Raw genomic sequence first — 17,647 nt, forward strand, 5'->3', positions numbered from 1 at the left:
GATCTCCCGCCAAGCTATGCCTCGTGTCCACGCCGATGGGCTCGCTTCAGTGCGCAGCGCGCAGCGCAGTATAAACACCGTGGCGAAGACCCGGGTGCTCCCCTCGGCCTCCACCTTTAGCCTCATCACGCGACATGGACATTCCTCGCTACCAGCCTTCCGACATTCCACGGTAGCTGCACCACATGGACGTCAGCCGTCAGCCGCGATTGCCAGACAGACGAGATCCGCCAAGCCAGTCTACGCAGTCCCATGTAGTCTGCATGGCTGTGAAGAGCGGGGCTTCGGCTGACAGGGGGATAAACTCATCGCGCAGCTGCGGATCGGGGTATGTCCCACCCCCGGACTTTCCATTCACCTCCGGCATCTATTTCAGTCGTCCAGGCGAGCGATGTGGTGGCGCCGACGGGCCTCGACCAAAGCCGATGCGACCGGGGCTCACAACTCCGCGCCGAACTCGACCAGCCCGTGGATGCGCTAGGCCCGCGTGGTGCTCCGGCACGCACTGACACTGACCCTGCGTCACACCATTGCGAGAGCACGCTGTGCAGGAATGAGCAGAAGTTGTTGTCAACAAACATCGGCGTGATCATCTGCGGCAGCGCTACTTTCTACGACTCAGCTGGGCCTTCACGGCCTCGAGGATGCTGTGCGGCGCCTGACGAGGTCGACTGGGTGGGGGCTGGGCGACATGCGCTCGGAGATGGCTCGATGGCTCGGAAGCCGCCGACGTGTCGAGGCTGACGACGCACTCACGTGATGTCGTCGCAGCAAAAGCAGCTGGATATCGAGCTCGCTCTCCGGATCCCCTCCTGGCGCACAAGCACGCGCGACTGATAACCTGGGCAATGTGGAGGACGTGGCTGCGTTTGTGTTTCTCGGACAGCTCTGGAACACCACCCTGCGGCTACCGAGACCCTTCAAATGAGCAGTTGTAACAGATAAGACAGTGCCAGCAAATTTTTCAGCGCGTAGGCAAGACCATCAGCGTCGACACTGCGCCGATGGCCACGCGACCCACGCCGCCTCGCGACCCACGCCGCGGCTCACGTGTTCGGCGAGATGGCGGGTGGAGAGGGCGACAAGAGGGCCAGTTGTGCATAGCTATGGGGCAGAACACCGAGGCCAGGCTTTGATCGACCAACAGTCACCTAGCACACGCCTCGCACCCACCGTGCCCCGCCTGCGCACAATGATGCCCTTGGCGCCGAGGTACCGGTGGCGGCCTCGCACAGGTCGGTTCTCTTCCGGCGCAGGGCGCGGCGCAGCGCGGCGCGGCGTCGGGCAGAGTGACTGTCGTGGTCGTCATTGACGTGAGGCTGCTACCCTCCTGGCATAAAAACCCCACCCCCACCCGCTGCTTGACGCGTCGCGTTGCTGGAATCTAGACTAGCGCCAGACTCATGCTGCTAGTTCCCGAAACCGTCACTAGAGCCGTGTTTCGTCGTCGCAACTCGAACGACAGAACGTTGGGATGAACTTTGGCAGCAATAAAGCTCAGCCACGATGCAGGGCTTGGAGAGACGCCTCTCCCGCGTAGGTGCGACACGCCGCTGATTTAATAAACAGTCACAGCGTCGTTGTGAGTGTGCACTGCGCAGGAGAGCGCGAGCGCCGCAACAGGGGTCTGATCAAGGGTAAGCGATCTCACGGTGGTATTTGTGCCGGGAGGAGAGCGGCGGCGGCAGAGTCCCCTCAGGCATCAGGCACCTACTCAAGTTTGTCTCGCCTGTTTGTCTTGACCTGCAGGCTGGCTGGGTGGCTGCGGCTGCCGCCGCTGTCGTCGCTGTCATCGCCTACAGCGACACCGCGAAGACAAGACACTGTGCATCTCTCTTCACATCGACTACACTACCGCGGCTCTGGACTCGACAACAGCTCGTCGCGCTGCCTACTCGCCAACAAAACGACACCCCCGGTGCTCATCGCCAGCTCGGCTCGCTCTCACCACCATGTCCGGGCGGAGGCCGCCGCCGTGGCCACCGGCCGACGACGCCATGCACGACAAGACGAGCCCGCTGGCAGAGGGCCGCCGGTGTCGAACCGACCAGATGAAGGACTGGCTCAGACGGCTCGCGACAGACCCGACGACGGCGCCGGGATCGACACACGACTCGCACTTCTCTGACCCCGACCCGCGGCTCGGGGCTGAGAAAGCCTGGAGGCGCAACATTGGGCGGTCGGAGGGGTCTGTCGGCCCGCGACCTGGCTCTCCCGGGCCCATATCCTACGTCGTGGTCGACGCCGACTACACCACGCTCGGCCAGGCGCCGGACAAGTCGCCGGCGACACCCTCGGTCGGCATCGCAAGCCCACAGACGCGCCGCTCAATCGAGGGCAGGTCGGCGACGTTTAGCACGGCCGGCAGCGTAGCCTACCGCTCGCCAGGGATCGGCTCATTCGCCTGGTTCAAGCTCATCTTCCAGCTCCGCATCTGGCCCGCCATCGTCTACTTTGCAAACCCCAGGTTCCTTGACGACAAGAAGGAGGCGCTGTACCGAAAGGAGGTGGGTGTGTCGGCGGTTCAGTGCTGATGCCGCTCAGGCTTGGTTCACCGAGAAGAGTGGCGCAATCTTCTCGTCCTTCCTCCTCCTCATCAACTGGGTTTCCTACTGCGCACTGATGAAGAAGCCGACAAAGTTTCAGCTATACGTGAGGCGAAACGGCGTGTCGCTGCTGACCACCAGTCATATGTGATACTCTGTGGCGTTCCAGCCCTCCCGCTTCTCCCAATGCTCATCCTCAACTGGCCGATCAGGCGCAGCCTTTTGTATCGCTGCAGCTATCAGCTCTGCCTGATGGTCTCGGTGTGGTCGTGGTCTGTGAGTGTGGGTCCCGGGTTCGACGCTGATTCTAGTTCCTGCTCGCCGCGGAGATGTACATTTGCGGGGTACGTTGGCATTGAAGCTGCCACGCCGCTGACATTCAGTTTGGAACCCCCGGCAATGACTGCGACATCCGCAAGTTTACAAGCCAGTCCGGCTACGTTGTTGGCCTCCCAACCCTCGGCCTCCTGTTCATGGGCCAAAATCGCTTTGTCCACCTCATCTGCACCTTTGGAACGTCAATCTACTGGCTCCTGACGTCGAGTACACAAGAAGGAGGGATTCCGCTCGACTACTGGAGGTCGCCGATTGGATGTGAGTGGAGCTGGCGGGGTTGTGCTAACAGCAGTCGTCATCTATCACACCTTCCTCATCGGCCTGTCGTTTTTGCGGGAGCGGTCTGGGCGCCAGCTGTTCGAGCTGCGCGAGGAGCTCAAGTCGCAGTATCGCGCTGTGCAAGCGGCGCAGGTCATGGAGCGCAAGGCCGAGCAGTCCAAGGAGCGCTTCGTGTCCTACAGTAGGTCCATGCCGCGATGCGGGCTGACGACCAGTCTTCCACGAAGTCCGCGTTCCCCTCAACACGGCGCTGCTCGCCGTGCAGAACCTCCGCGGCGAGGGCGTGTTCCACAACCTGCACGAAGACAAGAGCGACATGGTCCACGGGTTGTCGAGCTCGCTGAGTCTGATGGAGAATGTGCGTCGGGAGTCGGGCAGTGCTGACGCCAGGTTCTCGACGACGTCTTGTCGTTCAACCGCATGGAGTCGGGCATGTTCGTCCTTACCTCCCGGCCGTTCGACTTTCACAAGGCGATGCAGCTCATCGCGCTGGCCCACCGACTGCAAGCCCAATCCGCCGGCATCGACCTCTTGTTCAACTGGGACCCGCGTATCTCGGCTCTTCCATTGCTGCTTGGCGATGAGATGCGGCTGCGGCAGGTGGCCTCGAACCTGGTCTCCAACGCGATCAAGTTTACGCCAAAGGGGTCGGTGACCATCACCACGTCCATCGTCCGTTCTGTGCCTCCCGCCGACAAGGCGCCGGGTGAATTGGAGGAAGCCAGCGCCAAGGCGTTTATCGAGGATCTTGAAAAGGGTGACATTGACGTCGAGATCGCGCGGCTGTCGGTCGGTTCACAGCCGGCTGGCACTTCAACGGCCATGTCGAGCGAGCCGTCTGGCGAATACAAGGTTGTCGACGACGACCCGGCCAAGTGGGTCGTCGTGCGCGTCGAAGTCGCCGACACTGGCGTCGGCATCAAGGAGGAGGATATGGAGGAAGGGCGCCTGTTCAGCCCGTACTCGCAGAGCGAGGTGGGCCGACGCCAGGGCGGCAAGGGATCAGGGCTTGGCTTGGCCCTTGTCCGGCAGATTGTCCAGCTCGCCGGAGGGCGGCTGGGTGTCGACAGCCAGGTGGGCGTCGGCACGACTGTCTGGTAAGTGGCGCGCGCGCGAGTGAGCAGCTCCCTGACGCCACCAACTCTAGGTTCGAATGTCCATTCGCCTTGGCCGGACCAAACCACCTCACGCCAGTGTTGGGGCCTCGCCAGCAGCCCCCAACACCGCCAATGAGATGCGCACCACTCCCATCACCTCCGATATCTCTGTCGCGCCCGCCAGTGTCACGGCGTGCGCCAGCATTCATTCCTATACCCGCGGCGGCGCTCGCCGACACGCCAGCCTCGGCCACGCCAACTGTTTCACCAGGCTCGCCGACGTCGCCCTTGACGCTGCGGTATCCCATGGGCGTGTCTGACGGGTCGCCAATGTGGGACGTGCCCCCGCCGTTTGTGCGGGGCCACTCTGTCGAGAGCGTCCCGATGACGGCGTTGTCGTCGGCCCCTACCACCCCGGCGGCCACGCGCGTGGTCAGCGACCCGATGGCTTCGGCACAGCCGGCCGGTACTCGTCTGCGCACATTGGTCGTCGACGATGACAAGTGGGTCCAGTGTCGTTGATCACGCTGACGCCAGGCTCACACGCAAACTCATGTCGCGGATGCTGTCGCGGCTCGGCCACGACGTCGACAACGCGGACAATGGCAAGACGGCCTTGGACTTGATCATGTCAGAGTACAGCCAGGGGCGGTTCTACGACGTGGTGTTTTTGGACAAGTGGGTGGTGCTGGGTTACAGCCGCTGACAACTAGTCAAATGCCACAGATGACTGGCGTCGAGGTCGTCCGCGCGCTTCGGCAAGCGCAACTAGGAGTCTTTGTCGTCGGCTGTACCGGCAACGCTCTGCGCGAAGACCAGCGCGAGTACCTCGAGGCAGGCGCGAACCAGCTGCTTCCCAAACCCATCCACCAGAGCTCCATCGAGCTCATTCTCGAAGAGGCCCGACAGCGTCGAGCTGCTTGAACACATTCTGTTTCACTCTTGGGACTATCACTGTTGTCTTACCACGGCGCGATTTCACATACCATCGGCTGCCTGTATCATTACCCATTACAATGCATGCGTTAGAGGTTGGTGGGTAGAGCTGTGTGTCGGCGGGCAAGCCCAACACGTCCGTCCAACTCAACCGTCGATGCACGGCTTATGCGAGTCGGACTCGTCTGCCCATGCCCAGCGCCAGCTCCTGGCCGGCCCCGAGTCTTTGAAAACACCAGAGCGTCTCTGTCATCGCTTGCGAGCTGGTGGAGGAGCAATGTCAGCGCCGCTTTCGGCCCGACACCGGCCCCTCCACAAAGCCCGCGGCTGCACGTCCTCTTCCTCTCCTCCTCCCTCTCCATCCCGTCTGTCCCTGTTTGTGGGGCCGACGGCAAAGACGCCGAAGCAGCATCACCCGCTCGGTCCTCTGCTCTGGCCAAGATACTCGAAGCCGGATCCCACGCCGTATCGCCCCACCAATACCCGGAACATGATTCGCTCGGGCAGCAGGCCTCTCCCATATCTAAAGCCATCGGCTCCGCTCCCACCATGACCACCCCCTTGTCAACAATGCCAGCCCCGACCCCCTCGTCCAAGCCAGTATCCATCATCATCCTTGGTGGTGGCCAACGAGGCGTCGTCTATGCCGACTACGCCGTCGCCCATCCCGACCTAGTCCAAGTCGTGGCCGTCGCTGACCCTCGCCCCCTTCGCCGCAAGCTGTTTGCCCGTCGCCACCGGTGAGTTTACCACTGATCCATACTGACTGCAGCCTCGACAATGAACACCTCTTCAACGACTGGGAGGACGTCGCCAAGCTCCCCCGCTTCGCCGACGCCGTGGCCATCTGCACCCTCGACAAGCTCCACGCTCCCATGGTCAGCGCCTTCTCCAAGCTCGGCTACCACATCCTGTGCGAGAAGCCCATGGCCACGAGCATCCCGGACTGCATCAACATGGTGCGCGAGATCGAGACGGGGCGCACCGAGGCGGGCAGCCCGCTAGTCTTCGGCGTGGGCCACGTCCTACGATACAGCCCGTACAACCAGGCCATCAAGGACGTCATCGACTCGGGCGTGCTCGGCGACATTGTCAATATCCAGCACATTGAGCCCGTCGGCAACGAGCACTTTGTGCACAGCTTTGTCCGCGGCAACTGGCGCAGCGAGACCGAGACGACCTTTGCGCTCATGGCAAAGTGCTGCCAGTGGGTAGCGGTGTGGGCGAACCTGACGCCCGCAGCGACCTCGACATTGTCAGCTTCTACCTGTCGGGCCGCAAGCCCGTCCAGGTCAGCTCGTTTGGCAGCCTGTCGCTGTTCAAGCCGTCTCGGAAGCCCAAGGAGGCTGGGGACGCGAAGCGATGTCTCGAGTGTCCGGCCGAGGAGGACTGTGTGTGGAGCGCCAAGAAGGTGTACCTGGAGAAGCACCAGGGGAGTGGGAAGCAGCACACCAACGTGCGTGGGACCGGGCGTGCAGCGCTGACCATCAGTGGGCGGTGCATGTTGTCAATGCCGAGGAGATCAACGAGGAGACGGTTACCGAGGCGCTCAAGACGGGGCCGTATGGGGTCTGCGCGTTTGAGGCCGGCAACGACGTCGTCGACCACCAGGTGGTGAATGTCGAGTACGAGGACGGTGTGACCGCGGCCATCACGATGAGCGCGTTCACCGAGGCCGAGTGCAACCGCGGGACAGTCATCCACGGGACGCGAGGGGAGCTGATTGGCGACATGGAGACGTTTGTGAGTGGCCCGGCGGCGCCCTGGCTGACTCTCAGACCGTGTTCGACTTCCTGTCGAGGACAAAGAAGCACCACGTTCCGAAGGCCGGCGTCGGACTGCACGGCGGCGGCGACTTTGGCCTTGCCGAAGCGTTCGTCTCGGCTGTCCACAACGACGACCAGAGCAAGCTTGGGGTTACCCCCGACGACGTGCTCAACAGCCACCTGGTCGTGTTTGCGGCCGAGACGGCCAGGCGAGAGAAGCGGGTTGTAGACTTTGCGTCGTTCAAGGAGGCCGCCATGAAGGCGTAGCACCGATGTACAATGTATCACAGGCCGGTACACAGCTCGTAGCACGCTTCATTACCCCTACAACCTACTGCACGACAAACTTGGCCGTCACGCTCGCCTCGACGACGACAGGCTCGGGCTCAAAGCTCAGTCTGTCCTCGCCGCCGCCGCCGCCGCTGCGCTTGAAGGCGGCGGCAGCCATAGGCGCGGCGTGGAACCGCGGGCCACCGCCCCCGCCGCCGAGCCCGGCGTCGGCGATCTCGATGGGCACCACCTTGGCGTGTGGTGACACGGCCCATGCGTAGTCCTGCGCCTTGTTGACGGCGTCCTGGACGGCAGCGCGGCGGATACGGCCTGCGATGGAGGCACCGGTTTCCGGCGACAGGTGCCACGTGAGGTTGTCGATGCGGACGTTTTCCTTGGTCTGGCGAGTCAGCGCTGCAGACGGTGCTAGCCTACCCCAATCTGATCGACCAAGGCCTCGAGCGCGGGGAGGTTGTGGAAGCTGGCCTTGAACGACGCCCGCGCCTCGTACTTGCGCGGCCCGTCACCGTTGGGGGTGTATGGCACCCAGGTAGACGTCGAGATACGCGCCATGCTCCAGGTCGAGATGGGGAACTCGGGGTGGCGAGGCGGCCACTCGTGCGCCTGGGCGACATCGTCCTCGTCGCCGTAGGTGGTCGCGGCCGAGGTAGCGCTTTCTGTGTCTGACTTGGCTCCCTCCCCCGGGCGGAACGGGGCGGGCGCGGTGCCAGGTGCAGCGGCGCGCGGCTCCTTCGGCGGGGCTAGCTTGCGAATCTGCATCTGGACAAACTCGGCCGTCTGCTCGACGGCGGCAAAGCTCTTGGCGGCGTCATCGCTCTCGTTGGCCACGGTGATGTGGATGTCGCAGAACTGCGGGCGGCGCTGGACCGAGTGCCTGCCGCTGACAATGATCTCGAGTGGGGGGTTGGACATGGCGGGGGTGAGGGGGTTGATGAAGAACGAGACGGAGATGCGATGCGGTGAATGACACGAAGGCGGGAGGATGGCCGAGCACGATGACGTCAGCGCCGAGCCACTGCCTCGGTGGCCTCCTTGCCCACTTCTGCGACCACTGGCGCCTCTTCATGCAGATTCTACTATACACGTCTATGCTATGCTATAAGATTGTACATGTACAAGGTGTCGGCGTCGGCGTGTCTAGAAGCGGGGCCACATGGGGACGCGCCGCAGCTCGTCGAGCGTGAAGCCGGCCTTCTGGAGCGACTCGGCGCTGAGGTCGCGCACCTCGTCGTCCAGGTGGGCGTACAGGACGTCTCGGAACTTGTCCATGATCGCGCGCAGCTTCTTGCCGTCGTACTCTTCGGGGTGGGAACGCGCCCAGTGAATGTAGCCCTGGTAGTTTTCGAGGCCTGGGGGGTTAGTGGTGTGAAACCCCGCAGCTACTCACCATCATGGATGCCCTTGTGCTGCTCCTTCTCCAGGCCATGGGGGCCAAACTTCTCCGGCAGCTTTTTCGCAAGAGCCGGGAAGATGTAGTTTTCCTCCAGGCCGTGATGCTGCGTCAGAGACGCGGCGAGGTCGTTGGCCTGGCGCAGGAACTGGGGCAGGGCTTGGCCCTCCTCCTTGAAGCCTCCGTCGGCGAGCTGGTTTTGTCAGCAACTGCAGGAACATCCCGACCCACCTTGTAGATGTTGTCAAACTCGTACTTGAAGTAGTTGTGGAACTGGCGCATGTGGACCGACATGGCGTTCCACGCTCGGTGGTCGCCCTTGAACTTGAACGGCGTCTCGGCGGCAGCGGCGCTGCCGGAAGTCGAGGTCTCGGTGCTGGGCATGGCGGTGGTGTGGGAGCGAGATAGACGCTGGGTTGGGATAAAGGCGGCGGGTTGGGCGCGACGGCACGTGTTGGCCACTCGGCGGGCTGCACAAACAGCTGGATATGGGAGTATGGTGTCGGGGGTAGCGTCGTCGTCGTCGCCGCTACGTTTTGTCAGATAATGGACGAGATAACGAGTGGAGATGGAGCAGCAGTGTATTTATGTAAATTGCCTTGGGTGCAGCCGGCGTGGGTGCGCAACACCGCGCTTGCTACTGGTTACTAGAAAGCACCTGGCCTCGGGGAGTGTAAAGCCGCGAGATCGTCGTTGCGGCGATTTTTGCCACGCTCCCTCGGCTTACAGTACGTGCGGCGACCAAATCGACCCTGAATTGTTTCCCGCTTTGAGACGAGTCTTCACTGCGATGAACAATGGATGTGGGGATGCACGCTGAGGGCGAGGGCGCGAGTAATCACTTACAATGCTTTGTCACCATCAGTAAGGCCGGCGGGGGCGGTGGCCACCAGTGGGGAAGCAGTCCCGCCGCCCCAATGGTGCTGGCCGCTGACCCCGCCGTCTGCAAACAAAAAGTCGTGCTGCCCAATGCCGCACCATCCAAGGAGGAAGTCGGCGCGTGGGCAGGTGCTGGGGTCTGGCGGGAGGGAGGGAGAAGCCTCGACCCAGGCTGCGAGCGAGAGGCCGGTGGCCAAGGCTACGGCGTGGAGGCCTAGCATCTGCGAGTCGTTGGCAGGGGTTTGGTCAATCCTTCAGGCGCAAGCTGTCGGTTATGCGCCGCGAGTGGAGTAGAAGGCAAAATCAACACGCGACAGCGTCCCCGTCGACGCCTCCGTCGAAAACCGGCCCGGCCCGAAATCGCGCAGATGCAAGAATTACATGATGTTGACACTATACACAACCTATATCCCCCTAGTCGCTCTTGACAGTACCCGAGTTGTCGGCGCACGACCAGGGCTTGGCGTCGACAGACGTGTTGATGAGCTCGTCGATCGCGCCGTAGGCTCCGGCAGCGGTGAGGTAGATGCCGATGAAGAAGCACACAACGTTGATGGCGGCGTAAAACTTGAGCTTGAGCGTGCGGTCCTCCTTGGGCACGTAGCGGAAGTTGTCGTGCCACCACATGAAGGTGTAGGGAATGACACAGAGCGAGGGGACAACCAGTGCGCCGATAAACGACAGCAGCGTGTCGAAAATGGGGATGGCCGAGGCGATAATGTAACCGATGATGGCGCAGCCGGCGGTGATGCCGAGCCAGGTGACCCAGTGAACCATGCTGTTGCTCGTGAGGTGCTTGCTGCCGGCGAGGACGCGGACAAAGATGTTCTTGGCGGCCATGTGGGTGAAGAGGGTGAGAGTGGCGAGGAGACCGGGGATGGCGATGCCGTAGCAGACCTTCTTGAGCAGAGGGCCGGCCGAGCCAAGCGAAGGCGAGGCGACAAACTTGCCGCAGTACACGTACACGACGGTGCCGACGACGACGTAGATGACGGTGAGGAAGTACATGGAGCCCTGCATCGCGCGGGTGAACTGGCGGGGCTCGCGCATCTCGGACGCGACGCCAAAGAACATGGGGGTGGAGCCGTAGGCGAAGAGGATCTGGTTGACGCCCGAGGTCGCCTGGGCAAAGGTCGACTTGCCAAAGAGGCGGAACTCCTTGTCAAAGGGGCCGTGCTGGGGGGCAGCAGAGGGGCGGTCCTGCACGCCGACAGCGATGGTAACGATGAAGATGGCGATGAGGAGGGAGGCGAGGCCAACCCAGCCGATCCACGTGATCTTGCCGAGCGTGCGGATCGAGCCGAGGAGGAAGGCGAGTACGCCGCCGACGGCGATGAAGACCGCGGTGCAGGTGGCATGGGCACTGACGGCGTTGAGCGCGGTCGAGATTCCGACACAGCCCGCGGCGACAAAGAAGATCATTTCTGGGGGTCAGGAGGATGCCGGGCGGTGCCACTTACGAAGGGTCAGGCCAAAGAACCAAAACTCCTTGGCAGGACGACCGCCAAAGACGTACGCCGCATCGGCGATCGAGTAGACCTCGGGGTGGGCGAGCTTGAACTTGCCAATCATGGTAGCGCAGTAGGTGAAGATGATCATGATGGCGAAGATGACAATGAGGCCGGGGATGAGACCGAGGACGTTCATCACCTTGGGGAGGCCGAGGACACCGAGGCCGAGATTGACCTTGGTGAGAAGCACGAACGCGCCCTTGGGTCCGACCTGGCGCCATCAGCAGCTGCCTCTCCGCCACACCCCCGCTACCCACCGCCCTGTAGTTTGGCCCCTCGCCCTCTGCAATGTCGCCGAAAACTGCATCGTGCACCGTCGTCTGCGTCTGGTGGTAGTTTTCGGCCTTGCTCGCGCCCGTCTTCTCAATGTCGTTGTTCAGCACAACGCTCGACTGCTCCGAGTGGTCGACCTTGTCGTTGGAAATCATAGTGAGGGGCAGAGGTGGGGAGAATGGAAATTGTACGTGGAGACCCATGGGCTTTTGAGCAGCTGGCCAGGTTCACTCTTTTCCACGTCGTCGGGCTCCGGCCGCGCCATGGCACTGCGGATGGACATGGCTGCGAAAAGGCTGACCTGAGGACCTGAGTTGGCCGACCTGAGTTGGTCTGTTGACCTGAGTCGACACGGTTGCTGAAACTCGGCCGTCGCTGACTCATTCGCTGTCGTCGAGGTGTCGGGCTGCCGGCGCCCTGGTCGCCGGAGGAACGGCGGTCGGAACCGTCGGCCTGACGGCCGGCCAGTTAGCAACGGCTCGCGGCCTCAGGTAGGCGCTGGCAAGGGAGTCGGCTAGCCCTGGATCTGTCGGCATAACGGAGTGGCCGCACAGTGGGCGACGAGTAGGAAATGACCGGGCGGAGCATGCTATCTAATCGTCATGGGCCTATTGTTTAGTTTTACCCTTTTCACATGGTCCCAGCTTGGACGCCGGCCATTCGGCAACGCGGCATCGCGCCGCCGCGTGGGCGGGGGGCGGTAGGCGGCGGTTAGCAGTGGGTTTGCTTGGCACGGTGTTTATACGGCGGTTTTTAGGGTGTATTCCAGGTATTCCAGAGCAAGCAGGTTGGGCCTAATGCATAGCAACCAGCGCAAGGTGGTAGCCTCGCTACACGTCGGCCCGCTACCGTCGGCTCAACACGCGCGCGCATCGGGCTTCACCGGTGCCTGCACCCGGCGGGTGTTTGAGTCGGCTGTCCACGCGGCGGCGTCATGTCTTATTAAATGATACGTCTGGCTAGTGCTCCGGGTGGCCCCGGAGGTCGTCTGCGAGGTGAACGCGGAGTGGGAGATTGTGGCCAGCTGGTTGGCTTCACCGCTGCAGGTGAACCGGCATGGTGGCGGGCGTGGGCCGATGGCAACGTTGCTGTCCGACCCGTGTCGCGTCGCAACCTCGCCGCGGCCAACAACGCAATCACGTGGGGTGACCGCCCCACCCCACAGGTCCGCTGCGGCGAACCATGAACCGCGTTGCCGTGGCCGTGGCCGCGGTCGACGTCCGCCGACTTTACCCAGGCGAAGTCGACCAGTTTGTGAGAGAGCAGACTTGGAAATGGAACCTTGGAAATGCAGCGTGGCGTAGAGACTTGTCTTGGGCCCGTCACGGGACAGGACCGTGTTAAGCCATCAGGAGGAGTGGGGCGATGGGCCAGTGGACCGGCCGCGATGGGTGGGTGAGTCGGGCGAGGTGGGTTGTGCAGAAGGGGCGGTATGGCGAGGGGGCGGTATGTCGTGTGGGGTCTGCCGTGTGATTAAAGGCCGAATGAGCGAGGGCGGGGGTGCCAATTGAGCGTGTCGGGTGAGATGGGGCTATGACACAGGACGACTGACGCGACAGCGCGCGTGTCAACCTCGAGCGACTGCAACCCAAGACGCCGCGCAGTCAAGGCACCCGCCCCGTCACCATCAACCTTGCCCATGGCGTCGACAAGCGTCTGCGTGCTGCTTACTGTCAGTTCCTACTTCACTGCAAGTCTGGCGCAGCGTTGGCCGGACGGGGAAGCGGCGCGGCCACGCCAGGTGAGTGCGGCGTCGTGATATCGGGAGCTGGTACACCGGGAGCTGGTACACCGGGAACTGGTCGACCATGGCGACAGCTTGGGACATTTGAGCCGTCCGCAGGCCGACAGGCTGATGGGGGCAACGCGGACTCAAGTGCACCGTAGATACTGATCACACAGAGCGGGATGCCGTGGGTCGTGGTGCAACAAACGAGCGTGTTGAGCCGATCGGCGTCGGTCCGACTGGGTGCCACGTGCCGTCAGCTGTCGCAAGTGTCAAGCCTGCGCGATCTCAGTCAGCGCCGGGAAGAAAAGGCCTGGCTCGGCGACGAAGTCTACGACGATGCGGTCGTAAAGCGTGCTTTCCTGACTCCCGATGGATGTGCCCACGGACGGACCAACTGCTGGACGCGACACGGCATCACGGGCATAGAGCGGGCCGCGGTACAGCTTGCCGGTCGCCGTACGCAGCAGAGCGCTTCGACGCCAGATGCGGAGGAAGCGCAGACGCGTTGTCCAGAGCGTACCGCTTTCTTGGAACCCGCCACGCAAGGTTTGCTTTGCGTCGAAAAATTACCGCTTTGGGAACCTTTCTCCCTCCTCATCGTCAGCCAGATTCTGGCTGATCCGTCTGACGGTCTGTGACGCACTCGAGTTGCCTGTTTGGGACGTTCAGTCACAAAGATCATCGCGGGTTCGGTTATCACGGTTGCTTGGCACCGTGGTGACAGACTCACGGCGTCGACACGGACGTGGACGCTTCATGACGCGCTGCTGGACCGCTCCACAGAATGGTATAAAAGTGTGGTCTGCAGGCGGGGTCTAGCTCATCAGCTCCCCAACCTACCGCCACAATGCCCAAGCCCTACGTCCGCCTCGACAAGAACGATGTCGCCGTGCTCCTGGTCGACCACCAGACCGGCCTCAACTCGCTGGTCCGCGACATTGACCCGGACAAGTTCAAGAACAACGTGCTCGCCCTGGCCGACGTTGCCAAGTTCTTCAACCTGCCGACGATCATCACGACGTCGTTCGAGACCGGCCCCAACGGCCCCATTGTCCCCGAGCTCAAGGAGATCCACCCCGACGCTCCCTTCATCGCCCGCCCCGGCCAGATCAACGCCTGGGACAATGAGGACTTTGTCAAGGCCGTCAAGGCCACCGGCAAGAAGCAGCTCCTCGTCGCCGGTGTTGTCACCGAGGTGTGCGTGTGCTTCCCTACCCTCTCTGCGCTCGCCGAGGGCTACGAGGTGTTTGTCGTCACCGACGCCTCGGGCACCTTCAACGAGCTCACCCAAAAGTCGGCCTGGTCGCGTATGGAGCAGGCCGGTGCCCAGCTCATGACGTGGTTTGGCGTCGCCTGTGAGCTCCACCGCGACTGGCGCAACGACATTGAGGGCCTCGGCAGTCTTCTGTCCAACCACATCCCCGACTACCGCAACCTCATCAACGCGTACAACCAGCACAAGTAGGGTCCAGGCCATGCGTGATTGCGACGCTGTCAGTAGAACAAAAGATGAACGTGTGGGAGTGTGCGACGTCATGCGGAGGAAGTTGAGCGGCGGTGGAGGCGGTGGAGCCGGCTCCACACTACCAGGGCAACCACGGAGTGGTAGCGGATCTCGGCACGTGTAGCTGGAACTGATCTGGAACCGGTGGCGCCGGAGATCAGCATCCCTCCCTGGTCTAGTTGCTGGCGCTGGCGTGCTGGCTTTGCAGCTCCGCGGGCATGGGGCCGACGGAGGCCAGGTGGCAGCTCCGCCGAGGTGGCCGCAAGACGCCGCCTCGGTGTCGGACTTGTGTCGGCCCAGGGGCCACCTCCGAGCTTACCGGCGCTGCTCGGTCATGGCCACCATCGCGTCGTGAATTGAATGCTAATCACCCTGGGTCTGTATACGCCGGGCCTTGGATACGCCTGGTCGTGTGGATCGCCAGGCACTGGCAATGCCGCCGGCTGACGCCACGACGTCCCGCGTGCCACTGGCGCCGCCTCGTCGCGGGACAGATACGCCACGGCACTGATCCGCTGGATGACTGCGCTGATCCGCTGGATGACTGCGCAGAGAGATCCCACATCAGTGGTAGTTCTTTCCAGGCTCCCATAAATCGGGTGGGAGTGTGGACTGCTGCGTACGCTGGTGTACCGCCGGATGTGGACAATGTTGGGAGGGAGAGAGACGCGCTGCGTCTCGTCGTATTTTGCCGCAATCGGCCCCTGCCCAGTCATCGGTGCCTCTTCAGCTCTGATGAATTGCGGTCCTGAGACGTCGCTGCGATGCGGCGTACGGATCTGTCAACATGGCACTGTGCGCCAGTCTGCGACGCGGCCAAGGTTACCTGATCTGCAGGCACCCTGGTACCCACATGCCGCACCGGGGGTGCCCAGGGGTATGCGTCCACTTGCTGCTGCAGCCACGGCACCGCTTGCATCCCTGCTTTCTCCCTCTGCGGGGTACTCGATGGCATTGTTGGGACCTGGCCTGGGCCACTGCCTGCCCACTGAGGTTGCCCACCCGTAAGAGTCTATAAGACTCGAGCTGCCGCGCATCACACCCCTCCCATCCCCCTCGCCCCCTCTATGTGGACGCTCACGCTCCTGGTCGCACTGTCACTGGTGGCATCCGTCCTGGCCAACTACGGGGTCGTCGGCCCCGGCGCGCCGTCTGGAGAGGTCCCCACCATCGCCCATCGACTGGTTGCTCGACAGGCCGCGACTTTTACCGGGTGTACGTGTTTGGGATGGCAGTACATTCCGATCAATCCCCCCGGCCCCCGAGTTGTACGTGGCCCAGGTGTGTGTGGTTGCTGACTGGTGAAGCAAGTTCTCGCGGGCTTCGGACAGGCCATCCCTGGGTTCACCCAGACCAACCAGCGGGGATGGTGCTGGCAGAACGGCGCCATCCTCCCCGACGAGAATACCGAGACATTGAACGCGTTGTCGTCGGGCACGAACACGTATCGTGTCAATGGACCGTACATTCGAAAGTACTGTGATGGCCAGCGTGAGTGGTGTTCCGGGGGATGGTGCTGACGCTCCAGAGCTCGGCCTCACCAACACCCAGTGCATCGCCAGGCTGTTTAGAGACTATTACAACGACTTGGTAGGTAGCGGGTTTGGAGCTGTGGCTAACTCACAGACCGCCAACAACCTCTTCACCGCATGCGTCTGGCCCACGAGCAACTTTGTGCCGCTCGACTGCAACTGCAGATTTCAGTGCCTCAACGGCTACGTGGCCTGCGGACGCCAGTGCATCAATCCGGCGACCCAGCAATGCGTTTCCGGTCTTCCTCAGCCCAGGCGCCGCTCGCTGTCTACCGCCTGCCCCCAAGGGTACCACCGGTGCCCGCTGCCACAAGGGGGCTTCGAATGTGTTGACGTGAACAATGATCTCGAGTCGTGCGGTGGATGCCCCGGCTACGGTGACGACTCTGATGTCGCCCGCGGCGTCGACTGCAGCGAGCTACCTGGAGTAGCAGCGGTTGCCTGTGTCCGAGGCGAGTGCCTCGTTGACGGCTGCCTCCGCCGGCATCGTCTCGTCGACGGCGCCTGTGTTCCAGTGTAAAACTTTCACCGATCAGATCACGGACATTAGTTTTCATTCACGATGAAACCATAGAGCTGTATAGTCAGACAGATGTAGAATTAGTCGCGCAGTTCAGGGCTGGTGGAACGCCGCTGGCAGCATTCCGTCGAGGTGCAGGGTGGGCTAGTGCTGCCACATTCCCTGTTCCTTGCTACGGGATAGTGAGTCTGTTGCAAGTGGTGTGGAGGAGCAGCTCAAGTGGTGCGGGCAAGCTACGCCTTGGTCGCCCCGCCAGATACCTACCCGTATCATCTATCACAGTACCCAATGAATCCGTCGCGACACAATACCCTATAACACAAAGTCCTTGAGCTGGGTGCCACCAGACTGCGTCTCGTGGCCGGCGTGGCGAGCCTTGAGAATCGCTTCGGCCTCGCCGCGCCAGTCGGCGTTCACAAACGCGACGAGCCGCCTGTCCGCCACGTCCCGTCTCATGCGAAGGAAGCGGAGGCTGGGGGTTAGTGCCGGGCGTGGGGTCGACTCACGGCCTGGTTGGTGGCGAGCGGAGACCCTTCCTGATAGCCCCGACAAACGAGGTGTAGTTGTACGCCTCGATCTGGTGCACATAGCTGGGGGTCAGTGGTGGCAGCCGCTACACTTACGGCTCAGGCACCTTGGCCATCGAGTCGTGCTGCATGAACGGCCACTCGGTGCTGCCCTCCTTGACCTTGTGCTGCGAGTGTCAGCCACACTCGGTCGCTGCTACTCACAGGGTGCCCAAACGCAACGGCTTTGGCAAGCGCACGGTAGGGACTTGGGCTCAGCGTCGGATTGCCCATGCCCAGCATGATCCTCGACTGGGCAAACTCCTCTTCAAATCGAGCCGCGTTGAGCACGCCGAGATTCTTGACGTGCTTCGGGAGCGGGTGCTTTGCCTGGTCCTCCTCTGACCGGTCCTCTTGCCAGCCGCCAACAAACTCGAGCCCGGGGAACTCTGGGGCCAGTTCCTCGAACGCGCGGTCGTAGAACCCAATGTCGTACACCTGCTGATTGTCCTGCGTAAAGTATCTCGCAAACTTGGCCATCATCCACACACG

General features: G+C 62.4%; 8 protein-coding genes across 8 annotated transcripts; 4 read left to right on the forward strand and 4 right to left on the reverse strand.

The window, feature by feature from the left end:
* Positions 1-1,952: 1,952 nt before the first annotated feature.
* Q8F55_008408 (uncharacterized protein) lies at positions 1,953-5,182 on the forward strand (the record flags this gene model as incomplete). The annotated part of the gene is made up of 11 exons (XM_069356805.1): positions 1,953-2,507; positions 2,545-2,652; positions 2,688-2,822; positions 2,858-2,890; positions 2,930-3,140; positions 3,175-3,342; positions 3,377-3,519; positions 3,552-4,258; positions 4,309-4,761; positions 4,796-4,936; positions 4,972-5,182. The coding sequence occupies 11 exons, from the start codon at positions 1,953-1,955 to the stop codon at positions 5,180-5,182; spliced, it is 2,865 nt and encodes a 954-aa protein (XP_069206646.1).
* Positions 5,183-5,764: 582 nt separating this feature from the next.
* Q8F55_008409 (uncharacterized protein) lies at positions 5,765-7,227 on the forward strand (the record flags this gene model as incomplete). Its single annotated transcript, XM_069356806.1, has 5 exons — positions 5,765-5,934; positions 5,967-6,401; positions 6,437-6,650; positions 6,686-6,937; positions 6,973-7,227. The coding sequence occupies 5 exons, from the start codon at positions 5,765-5,767 to the stop codon at positions 7,225-7,227; spliced, it is 1,326 nt and encodes a 441-aa protein (XP_069206647.1).
* A 64-nt stretch (positions 7,228-7,291) lies between these two features.
* Q8F55_008410 (uncharacterized protein) lies at positions 7,292-8,163 on the reverse strand (the record flags this gene model as incomplete). Its single annotated transcript, XM_069356807.1, has 2 exons — positions 7,292-7,630; positions 7,666-8,163. The coding sequence occupies 2 exons, from the start codon at positions 8,161-8,163 to the stop codon at positions 7,292-7,294; spliced, it is 837 nt and encodes a 278-aa protein (XP_069206648.1).
* A 225-nt stretch (positions 8,164-8,388) lies between these two features.
* On the reverse strand, positions 8,389-9,025 carry Q8F55_008411 (uncharacterized protein; the record flags this gene model as incomplete). The annotated part of the gene is made up of 3 exons (XM_069356808.1): positions 8,389-8,600; positions 8,639-8,834; positions 8,873-9,025. The coding sequence occupies 3 exons, from the start codon at positions 9,023-9,025 to the stop codon at positions 8,389-8,391; spliced, it is 561 nt and encodes a 186-aa protein (XP_069206649.1).
* Positions 9,026-9,934: 909 nt separating this feature from the next.
* Positions 9,935-11,459, reverse strand: Q8F55_008412 (uncharacterized protein; the record flags this gene model as incomplete). The annotated part of the gene is made up of 3 exons (XM_069356809.1): positions 9,935-10,944; positions 10,981-11,242; positions 11,289-11,459. 3 exons carry the CDS (start codon positions 11,457-11,459, stop codon positions 9,935-9,937), a joined length of 1,443 nt encoding a protein of 480 aa, XP_069206650.1.
* A 2,421-nt stretch (positions 11,460-13,880) lies between these two features.
* Positions 13,881-14,498, forward strand: Q8F55_008413 (uncharacterized protein; the record flags this gene model as incomplete). Its single annotated transcript, XM_069356810.1, has 1 exon — positions 13,881-14,498. One exon carries the CDS (start codon positions 13,881-13,883, stop codon positions 14,496-14,498), a length of 618 nt encoding a protein of 205 aa, XP_069206651.1.
* Positions 14,499-15,604: 1,106 nt separating this feature from the next.
* Q8F55_008414 (uncharacterized protein) lies at positions 15,605-16,402 on the forward strand (the record flags this gene model as incomplete). Its single annotated transcript, XM_069356811.1, has 4 exons — positions 15,605-15,752; positions 15,849-16,028; positions 16,066-16,127; positions 16,235-16,402. 4 exons carry the CDS (start codon positions 15,605-15,607, stop codon positions 16,400-16,402), a joined length of 558 nt encoding a protein of 185 aa, XP_069206652.1.
* Positions 16,403-16,901: 499 nt separating this feature from the next.
* Positions 16,902-17,638, reverse strand: Q8F55_008415 (uncharacterized protein; the record flags this gene model as incomplete). The annotated part of the gene is made up of 4 exons (XM_069356812.1): positions 16,902-17,061; positions 17,096-17,179; positions 17,213-17,283; positions 17,321-17,638. The coding sequence occupies 4 exons, from the start codon at positions 17,636-17,638 to the stop codon at positions 16,902-16,904; spliced, it is 633 nt and encodes a 210-aa protein (XP_069206653.1).
* Between the last annotated feature and the right edge of the window lie 9 nt (positions 17,639-17,647).

This window comes from Vanrija albida, assembly GCF_041260175.1.
Source record: "Vanrija albida strain AlHP1 chromosome Unknown contig_6, whole genome shotgun sequence".
Classification (NCBI taxonomy): Eukaryota; Fungi; Basidiomycota; class Tremellomycetes; order Trichosporonales; family Trichosporonaceae; genus Vanrija; species Vanrija albida.